The sequence below is a fragment of the Falco naumanni genome, chromosome 2 (genome assembly GCF_017639655.2).
Source record: "Falco naumanni isolate bFalNau1 chromosome 2, bFalNau1.pat, whole genome shotgun sequence".
In the NCBI taxonomy this organism is placed as follows: Eukaryota; Metazoa; Chordata; class Aves; order Falconiformes; family Falconidae; genus Falco; species Falco naumanni.
Genome location: NC_054055.1, coordinates 109,763,823 through 109,780,581, shown reverse-complemented (window position 1 = coordinate 109,780,581; position 16,759 = coordinate 109,763,823). Strand labels below are relative to the sequence as shown.

The 16,759-nt window shown below is 38.5% G+C and overlaps 1 protein-coding gene across 9 annotated transcripts in view; it reads right to left on the bottom strand.

The window, feature by feature from the left end:
- Positions 1 to 16,759, bottom strand: part of ROBO2 (roundabout guidance receptor 2) — a 476,615-nt gene that overhangs the window by 42,068 nt on the left and 417,788 nt on the right. For 5 of the 9 annotated variants that reach the window (XM_040582899.1, XM_040582900.1, XM_040582903.1 and 2 more), the window contains exons 19-23: positions 12,074 to 12,116; positions 10,404 to 10,531; positions 5,843 to 6,124; positions 5,338 to 5,463; positions 771 to 927 (exon numbers count right to left, since the gene is read on the bottom strand). In XM_040582899.1, the coding sequence (XP_040438833.1) occupies positions 771 to 927; positions 5,338 to 5,463; positions 5,843 to 6,124; positions 10,404 to 10,531; positions 12,074 to 12,116 (736 nt within the window). The remainder of the gene's footprint in view (positions 1 to 770; positions 928 to 5,337; positions 5,464 to 5,842; positions 6,125 to 10,403; positions 10,532 to 12,073; positions 12,117 to 16,759) is intronic. The other 4 variants (XM_040582901.1, XM_040582905.1, XM_040582904.1 and 1 more) reach the window with 1 other exon arrangement.

Below are 16,759 nucleotides of genomic sequence, written 5' to 3'. Positions count from 1 at the left end.
TTTTTCCATATACTCTGATTTTCCTCTAGAGTTTGATAACCTGGTATTTCATATAGTTTAACTTCATAAAAAGCATTCCATAATTGTTCTCTGTGCAGGAAATGTCTCTTTCCTCTCATTTAGTGCTTTATGTGTGATTTTGTGTCCTTGAGATAAAAGTTAAAGCTATCAAAAAATAAGTGCAAGTTTCCAGAAACTCAAGAGTTGTTTAATTCATTTTAAAAAGGCCTAAAAATAGCATGCCTGCCTCAGTTGTGATTTTTTTTTCTCAAAGATGATGAGAAGATTATAATTTACTGGTTGATCTTGTAAAATTAATCCAATGGTGTGTGGGGTTTTTTGTTCTGTTGGCTCTAATATTTTTAAATATCAAAGCAGTGAAAAAATACAAGCAGCCAGATTATGTCATCCTTACACACTCTGAGTCCCATCATCTGCAAGCAGTCCCAACAGAATTCAATTAAGCTACATGTGAAGCAAGATTCTTCTCAGCATGAGTAAGCAGAGAAGCCCTACATGATCATGAAGCAAGGTCACTTTTATTTCCATCTTCAGTCACTATCAAGAGAAGCTATTTAAACGTTCCTCCTTCACAACCTTGAATAAGTCTATTGGATAAGGCACTCCTCTTTTTTTTGTTATTAAAACAAAACAGAATATTGCCACTTAGCAATATATATACACACATACATACATATATATATTAAAAAAAAAGCCTCATCTCTGCAAACTACAGATTTTCCTTATAAAGAAAAAGAAAAACAGATTACCCTGCTTCTTGCTGATCCACTCCATAGTGCTCCAGCTCTGTGCCTGGAAGCGGCTGCACAGGAGGGGGTGGGAGGGGAACACTGGCCCAGTTAGAACCATTATTTTTCTGGGGCTTGGCAGTATTTTTGGTTTTCTTCTTTTTCCCTCCTTTTCCACCTGCAAATCCAAGAAGAAAAATAAAACGTTAGAGATATAATATGGGAACAAAAGCTAGCTATTTACATTTCTTTGAAAGAATTCTGATTCCAGATGGCATGCCCAAAAAAAGGAGATGTATTTATATCTCAGCAGAATCAGCATCAACGTGATAATGTTGTTACAAGGTTATAAATAATAGTAGAATGGAATGGAAAAATATTCTGAATAATATCTGAAAATTACTTCTTTTCAAAACTCCATACATTTGCACCACAGTAGTACACAACCAAGGAAAGACATGTTTTGTTGTATCAGAAATATATGTACTGATTTATTCATGTCTCCTTTATGACTTCTTGAATTCACTGTTAGATAAAAATATAGTAGACCATAGCAAATTATTTTAACTGTCAGAATCCAACGTGCTTATAACACTGTTTTGCATAATCTCTTCCTGTGGAAAACACAGAGGTTAAGGACACAATCTAAAAAAATTGTCATTAGACTCAATATCTTTCAGCCAGAATGACAGGTGTAAGTTGTCAAAACAAAAAGAAACAGGGTTTTTCTGATAGGAATCTACTAAGTTCCATTTAAAAAAAAAAATCAGGAAGCCATCTGCAAGGTTTTAGGACTGCCTGTTTCACAGGATTCAAATATCTTGTGCCACTACGGAGAAAAGTTTCTATTTCTGATGTACAACTCTAATGGAGGCAGCTAGTAGAATTGAAGCGAGCAATGCATTTTCCTTACACCTTCTTCTCTTATCATGGTCATACCCACTTCTGCAGGTGAGACCCTTCCATTTGTGGGAAAGTGATCTTACCGAGAAAGCTCTCATCCCACTTGTTTCACTCCTTTTATTTTGCCCCGACTACCTTTTCTTGTCAGAAATTCATTAAGAGAAAGAATGACACAAGATGTTGAATCCCTTGAGTGCTCGGAGACCCATCCATTTATTACCATATTGTTGTGGCTTTCAAACTCTAGATGGTTGGGTGGAAGAATGGTTTGTCTTATGCTTTTTCCGTGGGCACCCAGCTGGCAGTCATTCATCCCTCGCCTGTTGCAGGAAGCACCGTCTAATCCATTTTACCCAGTGACATCTCTTGCTGATTTATAAGAATCAGCCAAAAAAATCTATGTAAAAAGCTCTCAACAGCAATGAATCAAAAAAGCCACAACTGACTTGTCAGGCAGGGCAGCACAGTGTGCACGGGCAGGCACCATGCTCTTGCCATGGCTGTAGCTTTAGGCACAGAGACATGCAGAAGGAGGTGCAATTGTAGCAACAGAGACAAGCGTCATGGGACTTTTCATCTGAGAGACAGTGACTTTCTTCTGTTAGCTCCAAATGTCAGCTGGGCCAAACCAGGAAAGAATAGAAAGGGGGAAAAAAAAAAAGGTGATTCTGTGTTTCGGAAGTAGCCAAGACCTCTTTTCACCTCTTTGTTGTGGCTGCTAGAGACAAGCAACAAGTCTGGCAAGGTTTCTAATTAGCCTGGCTGGCAGCACATGGCAAACGAGGCTTTGTTTCTGCTACTCAATTCCAGACCAGAGTTATTCCTTCCTTGTCTTGGAGTATTTATAGTAAGTCCAGTCAAGATCCTGCCATTCACTATGTGCGAACTGAGCTGATACTGCATCTATTAGGATGCAAGACAGGCTCTTCCCTCCTTTTGTAGCCTGGCAGAGAGGGAAGCTTTCTTGAAAAGGGAAAGAACATTTTGATCAACAGAAAAGAAGCCCCAGTGATGGTGACAATGGAGGAATAAATACATTAACCTTCTGGAGGGAAAAAAAAAGGTTTCAAAGCACAGGTATCGTGGAAAGTGGAGCTAGAAATAGGACCACAGAACAGTAAAAAGTACATACATTAATTTTGATTTGTGGAACATGGGGGAATTTTTTGAAAGTCAGCAGGAGTAGGAACCAACAAAAGCTAAGGCAGGAGGATCTGCTTTGGGAAGAAAGCACATGCACAGAAGTGAGTGTGTGTGTGTGTGTATGTTGCAGGGGGATTTACACTAGGAATACTCAGAGAAGAGAAAAGCAGAGAACTTTGTCAGCTTAGAAATTAGTTGAGGTGGAGAGGAAGATTTTGGAAGTGTAGCATCTTGGTAATCTTAGGAGACTTGTAAAATGGAGTTGGATGTGTGGGGTGCTAGTATGGAGTCACTTGGATCTGGGAGGTTTTGGAGCAAAAGGGCAAAGATAACGGAGCTATTAGAAAGAGTAAAGCAGAGAGCTGAGGAACTGCTTAAATGAAGAAATAAAAGAAAGGAACTCCAAGGTCATTACTGGTAGAGAAAGCATCCTACACTGTATAGCTGGGCAAGAGATTTCTCTTCTGTCCCCATGGGCAGGGTTACTCCACTGTCAGACTAGTGGAACAGATAGCTAATACATAATGTCTGACGTGTGTTTGAAAACTGTTGCACTGAAGCCTTGTTTCCCCATAGCAATGATACTTGATGTTTCAATGTCTCCTCAAACTGAAATTCAATTATATTGTTTAAATCTCTAGATGAATCAGGTCCTGGAAAAAGAATTTGCTAGTTGGTCTGATGATCATAGCACTGACATAAGCTGGGATCTGTGCAAAGTATAGCCACAGAGTTTCCTTGCCTCACAAAGCAGTTGAGTTTTTTTAGCTATTTTCCATTCCACAGTGGGATAGGTTTTCTCATGATATTCATTTGAGAGAGACAGAAAGTTAGTCTGAATAATAAGTAGTACTTAAAATACTAACCAAGGAAGTGAGAGAACAGGTCCCTGCTCACCCTGATGGGGAGGACGTAATCAAAGCTGGTCTCTGACTCCAGTGATGCTCTAATTATCAGACTACTTGAAGGTCTCCCCCAGTTTCTCATGTATTACAGGCATAATTAGCATGTATTAAAGACATAATTAGTGGCCAAGGCAGAGCAAAATACTGACTCTGCAGTCCAAAAGTCTGACACTCATCTGATCATTGGGGCATCCAGGTGTGAGCTGCTTTGATCATAACAGGAGTGTCCTGGCCATAGAAAGACCGTCAACCTGAAGTTTCCGTGCATCGTAAGAAAATTTACTTCAGAGAAACACTACACAAAATAGGTTTCACTTGAAATATTTGTTCAAAGTCCAGCTTTTGATCAACTGGCATTTTCCAACGAGACTTTGTATTTTCTGAGAAAATTCTTAGGCAGTTGTATCTGTCAACACATCTGAAGTGTGATACTGCCCTCTGATAACTGGCACACACGAACCGCAGCATATCAATTTCTGCATTTTCATGCAGCCAGAGGATCAAGCCGATTTCCTAAGCTACTTGCCAAAACATTTCACATACAAGGAACAAGAACCCTCCTTGAAGTATCGCATGAACTTAGCTCCCAGACACCTCTCTGTCAATGCCATAAGCCTATTTTTCAATCTCATTCAAACCAGCTAATACTCCCCAGGAGAACACAAGGCTTGCAAACACATTTGGTTGTTTGAGTTATGGGCCAATGATTATAGGCTTCTAATCTCAAAATTCAATTTGAATAGGCGTTTAAAATGACAGAAAGAAGCCATTTCTTGGGTTGATCTGTTTCTGTTACAATTGTTCCAACTTACAGTGGAAATTCAAAAGGCTACGGATAAAGTATGAATTTGACATTTAAATCCTTTCAGCTCTCTCATATTTTAGTTAAGTGAACTAGCAGACTTCCATTTTAATTGCCAGCTTTCTAATTTTTGTTTTAAAAAAAATACGTTATACATAAGCAACAAGAAAGCAAAATTAAAGAAATCAAGAAAAAGGTGTATTTAAATATAATACACAACCACATGTATTGCAGTCATTTTCATCCAGTGAAAATGTGTCATGTTTCCAACAGAACATGCAGCGCACACATAAACTTTACATTCTGTTTGTACGTAGACTTGGCACCAATGTTGAAACCCCAGTCATCCTGCAGGGCCCTACGTTTGTTTCTGAGCTGCTTCACGAAAAACAGCATTTAGAAAGAGCTCGTGGGAGTGGGGAATCTGTTAACGACTCAACAAAAATATTAATCTCCTCATGAAGTTCACTGCAGGGAGACCTATAAACCGAGGATTGATGCGGAAATACATTTGCTCGGTGAATTGTGCTGTCAGGCAGAGGTTGCGACAAGGCAAGGTTTGCAGTTGCACTGACAAGCACTGATTGGGAGGATTCTCCAATTACCTCCAAAGGCTTTGCACAAGTTTTTTTTATTTATTTATTTCTTTTTTTTTCTCTCTCTTTTTTTTGTTGTTTGTTTAGCAGAGGCCAAGGTGACGCTGTTCACTAACATCCCAGTGGGCAGGCACCTATACACCGACCTGCAAAATGGACCTGGGAGTTTTTCCACCTCCTCAGCCAGCCGCTGACCAACACCCCTCCGTCCCTCACCCACCCACAGCGGTGGAACCAACCTGAGAGGCTGCCACTCCTTTCAGAGCTGTTGTGGGAGCTGGTGGTGCTGAAATCCTGTGACTGGTTGTGTGGCAATCTATTAGCCAGTCCCTCAGCCACGCGGTAGTCAGGGATGTAAAGCAAGGCTAAGGGTTAAAGGGCAAAGGTCACAGTGGCATCGTGTGATTAGTTGACAGCACAAGCACATGCAACGCATGCAGTTAGCAAGTCAGCGGCAGATGTGGTGGGGCAGCAAGTTTTAATTTATTAATTTATTTTTTAATGTATGCCTAGCCTAGCCTAAGGGAAGGCAGCGGGCTTGGTGAGTAGCACAGGACAAGGAGGATTAAAAGCACGGAACAGTATATTTTGAGATTGTGTGAGGTTCAGCACACATGCAAGGTATGTAAGCATTAGTTACCGTAAATATGAACAGTGTCTCATGTACTAAAAGGATTTTTCTAATTCATGCATAGATGATATAGTATGAAGCCAAGGGCTCTGGAAAATAAGAGCCGTCATTACCATTGTTGCCTTTGCCTTGGTCTGGGAGAGAGTAACCAAATCCCATCAGGTCATTCTTTTGCTGAATTGAGCTTTTCCACTGAGGATCAGGTAGGTCGACGGCCAACTCATGGATGCTGTTGGAATGCAGTATCTGGGTGGTGGCATATGGTGTAGCTTGCGTTATTTGGCTGGAACTGTTGTAACTAGTTTTTGTGGTGAAGTCAATGCTGCTGTAAATGGCTCCATCAGAAAGCATAGTAGCAGTTTTATCTCCTTGCCCTGGCACTGGTGGCAGCACATCTGTGGTGAACATAGGGGAATGAAACAAATCATTGATGCACAGGAAGCCTGAAAGTATCAAGATTTAAGATGAAAAATAAATGTGTCATTTTGCACGTTTGCATTTCAGCTGAGAGGTCCATGAGCCAATGAAGGGAAGATGATGTACAACCACGGCCAAGCTATCAGCATCTGTGACAGGCCTACCACTTGTCCTTCATGTCTCACTGCTTAAAACTATCTTTTTTTTTTTTTTTTTTTTTTTTTTTTTATATACCTTCAACTGTGAAAGTGAAGTTTGGAATATTTCTCTACTGAAGAATGTTTTCAATTGTTCACTCTATGTCAGAACCAATGAAACTGTCTGGGCTTCAGGGAAATGATGAAAGGAGTGAATCTACAAATTGCAGAGGAAACTTTCCCAGCAAATATGTAGCAAAACTCATAAATGGATGCCAAAGCTCTCAAAGTAATTTTTTTCAAGGGCATCACCTTGACTTCCTTGAAGTTTTATGCATTACCTTACCTAATTTCTTTTTGACATTAGCTAGTACATTTCTCCTTCTATACAAAAGAAAAACCTGACAAAACCAAGTTGTTCCTGATATGTAAAAGAAAACCTGTTATTCTGAAGGGATTAAAGTGATCAGTCTCTTAAGATGGCAAAACAGTGTCGATAATGGAGAACAACTTGTTCATATACTCCAGTACATTTGCCTGAAAAACAGTACAGCGTATTTAACTAAATATCTGTTGACTTTTCTACATCTTTTGAATCCTATCACATACTACAATTTGTACCTTTAATCAGTTAGATTGGCAATCTCTCTCCTTACTAAACATTGTAGTGACCTTTGCTGGTGGAATACTAGATTTAGAAGCTGAGACTACTGAAGTGTAAAGAATCTAATGATGACTGGCATGATGTCCCAAGGAGAACTACAGCTCAGCAGATAACCCCCTTCCTGCTGTCTCAAAGGTCAATATATCAAATGGTACTATTTTTACAATTTATTTAGACTCTGAAAAGTTGAATCCATTCTGGAATTTACTTGTTAGAAAAATGCATCATTTATATGCCATTTGCTTTATATAGCCAGATGGCAGATATGGATTCCGACTGTTAGATGATGTTAGATGTACGTGAGATAATACATATTCCTATGGTGAGGATGTTCAGATCCCGTTCTAGGTATCAGACATTTTTATATACATTAAACCACAGAGAGAAAAGATGATTTGTGCACCTAGACAATGGTTTAAGCTCAGTTCCAGGCTCAGATGTCAGATGTGGGTTTTGTGGAACCTCAGGGAATACAGTTGTTCTCTCACTGTCTCAAGACTTTCCCAGCAAGGAGATATGATACCATAGCCTCCTCCCACTGTTTGTTTGCTCATCTGTTTGTTTGATCGGTTTGGCTTTTTTTCCCCCTGGGATGAACATTAAGACCAGAGAACTATATTCTACTGCATTCATGTGTGTAAAAGTGAACATTTTAATATGGACCCTAATAACATCTGCAGTCTCAGGGTAACAACGTAATACTAACAATAAGTATGGCAATAACAAGTGCTCAGTAGACAGACTGCAGAAACAGATTAAATTTGGGTCTATCAGAGCATGATCTGTTTTTGCAGACAACAACAACATGGAAATGGACACAGTCAAGTATTTAAAATGCCTTAATTGTATTAACTTATATCTGCAGATAAATGGTAAGTGCAAAAAAATTACAATTAATGCAAACTACAGGTCATATTTCAAAATCAGGTTATTACTATCTTTCTGCACACATCCAATGCGCTTTTTAGGGGAAATACGCAATCACAAAAGCATCTATGTGCAAATACAGGATGAGATTTGAGAGCCAAGTGCAGTCCTATCTTTCCTGTGTTTCATCCACAATATGCAGATTTTTCCTTTCAACAGCTGGTTTCATCAAAGTATAATGGATTGCAGTTTAGTAAATAAATTCTGTTGTTAATATATAAAATGAAGTAAGTCCAGCTCAACCTGTCTGCATTGGATTTGCAGACTCATAGAAGTAAAAGCTAGCAAAATGTTCATCTCTCAAGTACTCAGACATGCATCTATTAGAGCACGCTTCTGGTAACTGAAGAGGTATCATCGCTATACAGTCATTTTAAAATACAAACCCACATTTGCACTGGCCTGAAAGGGAAGTTGCATAGCTTCCCACTAGCCAAGAATTTTCAGTCATTCTTACTAATAAACTGTGGTTCTCCAAACATTCTGGGAATTCTCAGTACAACCACAGACTACTTTTTTTACCTCAAAGAGCTATTAAAGTGCTATTTGACAAAGTGCCATAATCACCTAGTAAAAATCAAGTGCGATTTTCCCACCAAGTTGTTCTAGCAAAAAAAACCACATTGTACATTTCAGACCAAAGATGAACACACATTTCCTACTGGATGCTTTCCCAAAAACTCTCCAAGATCTACATTGTTCTGTAACTCTTGAGATAAATGAAATGGTGCTGAAATACTTTCTTATGGAAGCTCTGTCTTGCTGCCTTGGGAGATGCAGTACCACTTTGTGGCCTTACAGGACTTGCAACCTCACCTGTGCTTCCCACTCATAGCCTTGCTCCCAAATGCCCATCTAGGACACAATGTGGATTTCACTCTTAAAGACAATGTTAGACCTGCCTGCCTCAGCTTCTGAATTTCCAGAGTGATTGATTGTCACCTTACTGTTTTCAAAATTTTTACAAAGGTCTTATCACAGACCTTTTAACAAGTAAAAGAGGCTCAAGCTCTATCTATACAGTTAATTCACGTTAAAAGACATCTGACTTGTAATCCATCTTTAATGTAGAAGCATCCAAACTCAACTGCTGAAACAGATAGGGATAAGTGGTCCCAGAACAGCCAGAACAAAATGGTCAGCACAACTGTAAAGATCATGGGTGGAACTAAGCTGTTGAATTTCAAAATATAACTGTTGCATCTCTTGGACAAATTTGAACCTGTGCCTCATCCACATTGAAGCCAAAAGCTTTAAAACATGCTTCCAGTTTCAGTCATATAGAGCCAAATGCTAAAAGCAAATGGTAATTTTTCTGTATCATGTGAGCTTCTGAAAAGATGGAAAAGTACTGAAGGGTTTTATTTTCAAGATATTAATGACAAAGCAGCTGGTATATATCCAGTTGCCTTCTAAATATTACCAAAAGTTTTGCTTATTTTATAATATTTTTGTAAAAAAAGATCTTTAGAATATTTTTATATGGAAAATAAATCTAGAGCGTTTTGTTATAATTTTAAGTCACAGTAGTAAAACTACAGGCAAGAAGTTCTGCATGGGAACATATAACCAGTGTACAGGGATGGTCTTCAGAAGCAGATTCTGCTATAGTTCACAACTGAATTCTTTCCACATTTATCAGTTTGATGGGTTTCTAGATTTTTTGCATTTTAAGATATTTTTAATATATACAGTTGTCTTGATTTTTATTGACTTATTGATGTTTTAAAAATATTGTTATACACATTTATATTAGGAAGTTTTGTTCTGAACACCACTATGCAGAACTGTTATAAAATCACAGAAACCAAGAAGTAACAGACAGATGTCAGTATTACTACGACTTTTAAAAATCCCAACCATGTATCTTGAAAGTCCCATTTGAGTAGAATGTTTGAAAGAAAATAACCCCTCTAGAGATTCATCACCATAATTATAAATCATTACCTCATATCCCCAAAGGGACCCCCTCAACTCAAAATGGAAATAAAACCCTAAAAAACCTAAATAGTTTCCTTTTATGTATTCATTCTGCCAATAAGCACGAAAGTTGCGAGGCCTTCTTCGTGGATTGTGGCTGAGACCAAGAGCAGTCCCTCAGCAGGAAGGGGATGGGCAAGATGACAGCAACAGTATTCTTCCGTCCTTCTCCTGCTGAAGGAACATCCTTCCTGCATGCCCCGAGTTCTCTGCTCTTATGACATCCTCTATCCCTGGCTACATTGCCCTGCACAGCAGATTGCTCATCGTCATACAAAAGGGAATAAGCCTGAGTAACAAATACATTTCTCTCGAGATGATAAGCAGATCCTGTCTCACCACTGTGGGGTACGTTACAAACTAGACCTACGTTTTGAAGAAGTAAAAAGAGACAAAGCAAAATGAACATTTTAAAGTCAATTTTAAACCAAAACTTAAGTCAAACATATAAAGAACTATAATGATAAAAATATTACAGTGTTTATCATAGATGTTAACTAACAGAAGCCTATTATATTTTATACACTGAGTGAATAAAACGAAACCTACCTCCACGACCAAAATTGCCAAGATCATTGGGTCCACTAGTGCTGTTGTTTACCGGCAGACTTGTGGCAGGCCAAGAGTCTGCAAGCCAAGGATAACTGGGGTCACTTGCATTCAACAGACCTGGTCGGCTGAAGCAGAATAAGAAAAAAAGATATGCACACAAATACATATATATTTACAAAATTAAAATATCTTAGAGAACTAGTGATTGATCATATATCGCTGTTCTCCTAACACCATAGGTAACAAATATTTAGGAGACTTTAATTTATTTCAAATTAAAATTGTGTAGCCTTTGATGATTTAAAGACCTTGAGCAGTTAATTAAGGTTATATACAAATCAACTTTGTCAGTAGAACTGGGACTAGGCATCCGTCGTGATTCTGCCAGAATCCAAATGAACTCCGTTGTCTGTGTGAAACAGGGGTTAGGCAGCACCATCATGGGATCCTACACCAGGGCTGCATGATAAATTACCACCTCAAGGGAGCCATCACTCAAACTGATTGCTCCATATCAGCCATTTCCAGGACTTTGGGCTACTATTTCTTCCTTGCCTTGCATCCTAAATGCACGCCTGTCATCTACAGGCTGGTAACTCTTTCTCTGAGAGCTCTTGGATGGTTTAGAGGCAAACAGGTCTGAGTAGGATTAATGGAAAGTCCACAGCTATCTTTATCTGCCACTGCTGCGTGGCTTTTACGTCCCTGTAACTCCCAGCTTTGAGTGCGGTATTAAACAGCGAGTATGTTGAAAGAAGGTACACTCAGGCCAGAAGGCACCGCGTCTCTCTCACCCCAGCATACACAGCCAGAAATTTAGCAAGGCAGGTGGGTTGTTTGTGTTTGTATTTAACAGCAAAAACAAATCATTTCCTAAAGACACCCTTTTCCCCCAAACGAAAACTAAAACCTATCCACCGTTCTGCGGCTTTTCTAGGTTATTAATGTACTCATGAAGTTGGAGCAACATCTCCAATCATTGTATGTTATAGACCCCCGCCTGGTACAATCCCTAAGAGAAACATCGGTTTCTATGGAAACGACAATAAGAAGACCCAGCCGCTTTCTTGCCACATCTACTCGCTCTCATTAGGCTTAATCTCTTTTTGCTAAAATATTGATTAAATGGGAGATTGGAAGTTATTACCAGGGCCTAATTACAATCTCCATATTGGCAAAGAGAAAATAGATGAGGATATATGGGCCCGTTATCAGCTTTTATCAATTTCAATTGAGTAGCCAAAGTTGTGGAATCCAGTCCTATCAATCTACAGCCTATTCATCATCCATGAATCATTTATTTTGTGATCGATTAAGTGTAATTTTTCACTCACAGCAATTTAGGGGGAGCCAATAAGGAGTCTTAAACAACAGCAACTTCATTTGCTAATGTCTAATTAATGCAATAAACATCCTGGTAACAAATGAACACATTCCTTGTGATATTTACTACTCATTTCTTCCAGGGCATCTGGGAGATATGAAACATCTGGGCTTGATTCCTCCAAAGTGCACAACAGATAGGTCATTAAACCTTGTGGTAAGCTACTTAACTCCTCCTAGTGTTGTCAGTCTTCCCAATGATCAGTTATCACCCAAGTGCATTTTTCAGATCCCTAATTTTAGAAATAAATATGATGGAAAGACCTTTATGCAAAGAAACATACCTTCCATTGCTCATTAGTCCTCCATCTCCTCTTTGGAAAGTGACTGTGTTTTGGTTGGAAAAACAAAACAAACAAACATACACACACACACATATATGCACACACATATAAGACAGGGAAAAATCCATTAGTAATAATTAAAAGTAAAATTCAAACTGCTCAGTGTCTGACATTGGAGGCCCCTTGGCATCATCACATAATAAAGTACAGAAATTATAAGAAAAGGATAAAACACATTAGGGTTACAATTTGTTGAGGATTTCACTGCATGTTACTGATTAACATCAATTTGCTCTGTAGCTTGCAAGGCAAACCGGCCGCCTGGGCAAAAGGCCTGAATTTAGCACAGCCTTCTTCATATGACTTTGCGTTGCAAGCCTGAGCCATGTGATGAAATTGTTTTCTTGGCATGCTTTTGCTTCAGCACATAATGACATTGCACCAGTGAGTTAATAACATCATGTCGTAATGCAGTAATATAATGTCACCACACAAATATGCCATTTCCCAGGACAAATACAAAGAGGTGGCAGCTCTATTAAAGCTGAAGGGGTGAAAAAAAAGCATACAGCTGTACCATTTCCATTAGAAGTACAGTATAAGAACGAGCACCCACACATAAATGCATACACACCAGTATCACTGGGAAGAAAAAGCGTTTCCAGTCTTGCCATGGGGGATGCCAAGGACATATTCAGAGGCAGACAATTGTTTTTATGCTCTGTTCATGGGTGTTTGACAAAACCCAGCCTGTTTCTTATCTATCTTAATAACAGGATTACATTTCAGGGCAATATAGGTAAACCCACATTACTGGTGAGATGCTAATTGACAACATTTGATGCTCCTTTTTTAAGCACTGGCAAATATGTTGAATCAAGGCCAACAGACTACTCTGGTTCTCAGTGGCGATATCTCATTATTTATTGCCAGGCATAGATAAGGCAGACTATTAAATTGTATCAATGTCCTGGACACCTGCATCCTTACAGGCCCCTGACAAGATGAAGGTTTGGATTTCAGGGAGAAATGGAAGAGTCGTGGCCAGTTTAATTTAAAATAGTCCTTGTTTTGGAAATAGTATTTACCTTTGTAAGACAGATATTCCCATCGTTAAATTATAGCTCCCAGAGTACCTGCATGATTTTCCAAATATTGGTCCAAACTACACTAATTCAAGATTAGGCTTCCTATTATACACCATTCTAATGAGACAAAATTACTACAAGCAATAGAAATGCTGTGATCATTAAAAAAAAAAAAAAAAAAAAAAAAAAAAGCGATGACGTAAACTCACTGGGAAAATACTTCTGACAACTTATGGTATCCTTGTCACTTTATTAACTCCTAGGTAATTTCACAGTCTGCATTCAGCAAAGGGGAAAAACTGGCCCCTCTGGAAGCCCTGCTGGAAGAGTGCTTGGGTAGGGTGATTAATTATCCTTCACTGCAGAACAGACTAATATCAATATCAGAAAATCACTGCAGTCATATGTCAAATCAAAATGGTTAATAGCTGAATTTTGAAAGCATGTGATCAAAACAATTAATGAAAAGAAAATAAAAATGCAAGTATGGGAAGTATTAAATAAATGTCTGTTTTGAGAAACAAGACATTGTAAAACATTGCAGCTAATTAATTTCAGAGCTGAAGCTACTTTCATTCACATTGCTTCTAACAGGCTGTCAACTGACTGTATCACTCGTTACTTAAGGGTGAATAATCTGAAGTGCTGTGGATATCACGTGTGAATATGCAAAGAGGTGGGTACTGCCTGGCTGTGTTTCAAAGCTTGTTGGTCAAAAGTACATTAGATGCTATTTCCTTTCCCCTCCCCCCCTTCAAATTTAATACTCCATTTCCCCAACTTTCCACATGTGTCAAAGTGACAAGAAGTAAGGAAAATGGGAAACAAAGGCACATTCAGTAACAACCCTTATAAATAAAGTTTACAGATTTAAGGGAATTCCAGTAAAACATATTTTCTGAAAACTTCTTGGGATTAATGCTCTTGTTTAGACTATTGTAAAGTAATGTTGTCATCACTTGTACAGCACATACAGGTGTGTGAGATTTTAACTATGCATGTCATATGGGGAAAAATCTATACCTGTGGTCTTCAAAATATTTATATCCCTTGTGTACCTTTATAAAACAAAGCTAAAATGGGGGAGCTAGTATGAGACTGCAGCAAGGTTTGCCAGGCACGTTTTACTTGCTGTGCAGTGAGGTATGGAAGAAACTCCCAGGCATGCTGCGAGAAACATATCAAGACACAACATCAAACCCTCTTCACTAGAGCCATAATTGCTACAGATTGGCTGTAGCATATACGCTTGTTGAGAAGAGACAGGTATCACAGCATTTACTTTTCTATCTGTGTATCCTGGTGGTAGCAACTGTTTCCTGATTTTTTTTCCCCATGTTAAATAATCTTACACCCTCCCAATACAAACATCGTTTTTAGAAGAAAGATTCAGAACTTGTCTTGCAGTGATGTTTTTCCTAGGGAAGACTATGCCTGGCTTATGTGATGTGTATGCAACGGGGAAGGAATACAGGTTCTTTCATTCACCCTCCACCCTATATACCAGTGCACAGATGGTTATCATCTTCATGAGAAAACAAACAAGGAAGTATCTTAGTTACTGTTCTTGGTGGAAAAGGCTCTGGCGTAACAACTAAGCTTGCTAAAATTACTCTTGAAATGTGGACATGTCATCAGGATGTTACAGAAAAAAAAATCATATTCCTGATGGCACCCATAAATGGGCTACCTGGGGCTGGATAGAGAAGGTGCCTTTCTTTTAGCATCAATATTGTGAAAGGAAAGACAGCTAACAACAGAAGATATGGTCAGGCTGCCAACACAAGCACTATGTTTATCATTCCTGCCGTACGTTTTGTCAGCATTTTTGCCAGCAGTTTGATTTCTGCAATTACAAAACAAGTCTAAACGCCTGAATAGGAGCATACTTAATGCAATGCAGGCTTGTAGATGTCACTGTAAAAATAAAACACACAGACAGCTGGCTTTATTCATCCTGTCTCCACTTCAAAAAGAAGCAGAGCAATTTCAAGGGGTAACATAAGAGGAGGAAGGGAAGGATGTCCCTACCACTGACCCACCCATCTCCCTTGCTTTTTATCACTGAGGAAGCAAAAAAGCTCTTTCAGCACTCTTTGCATCTGATATATGTTCTTAAAAAGGCTGAAGACCTGCAGGGATGAGATTGGTTTTCAAAAGGAGATGAAAAAAATATTCTCTGCATAAAAAGCCTTTGAAGGAATCCCCACCAGCTTATACTTCAAGGGCTGTAAAAATGCAGAAATATAATCCAAAATGCATTTTAAATGCATAAATATTTAAGTAAATTACATTGTATATATTTGTATGAAAAACAGCATATGTTAAGGAGCTTTTCACATGCTTTTTGTTAAATATATAAGGAGGTACCCAAACCATTTACTAATATTGTCTGACAAGGTTAAACTTAATCTTCATGCCTGCTAGAACTGGAAAAATACGAATGTACAGTAAGTTGACATTCTGAGGCAAGAAAGCTTTAGAAAGCTTTCTTTATGACTATCTCTAGTAGGCCACATTTTCCTACTGCAAATGAAAACTTTAATGTTGCCAGTCAAGTCTCATTCCTTTTCTGATAAGCTGTTCCTCAAATATGAATGCAGATTAATTCTCTTTTAATAAGCATTAACACAGAACAGATAATCAGAATATAAAAATTCCATCAAATCTTCTGTCTACCTTTGGATGATTCTGTCAAATAATTTATCCTCATTTAACAGTTCCAGGAGTTGCACATAAAATGTGTGGCATTCCATAATTCTCTATCTATTTTTCATTTGGTTTTGTTTACTCAGTTTCATGAAATCTTTAATCCCAAGGAGCACTAATCACTAAATAAGCTTACCTACTCATAAGTGAAAATACATATTTATTTTGTTTGCATGACTGATGGTCTAGACACTTGAAAACACCTGAGTATTCAGGTGAGTGGGTACTGGCACAACAATGAGTTTGAGGGCACAGGAAAGATAAGCAGATAAATGAAATTTCTCTTATTTCTACAAATGGGTTCCATGCCTTTGCTGTATAAGTCCTTATACCAATATATGAAAAGAGAATTGTAACTTCCAGTCCAAAACAAACAAATTCCGTTCTGTCACTGTAATATGGGAATGAAATAATTTATCTATTATATGAGAAGTGGTCAGATATTTCTTCTGTGTGATCTATCTTTTCTTGTACCATGTAGAAACTTACAGTGTGTGTTTATATCCAGGCAATCTGCATAGAGGGTAAGCATAAAAAAAAAATACCAAAACAATGCAGCAGTACTTTAGCTTTCACAGAAACTCACAGAAGTAAGACCAGTCCATCCTTTATTTCATAGAACAGATGACTGAAAAGGGGCAACATTTGTATTTAGTGCCTCTGTGCCAGATTTGCGTTTGCTGATAGTATGTCACGGTCTTGAAAAAGTATACTTCTTGTAGAGCTGCAGATGATGACGCTACCACTTACCAGTAGTAATCTAACTAACATAGTTGAAAATCATATATTTCGTAGTACTGGTATTACTGTGAATCAGTGCCTGGTGAGTCATGATGGGGGAAAGGGAAGTGGAGGAATAGGGGTGTACAGAATTGTGGCTCAGTAACTT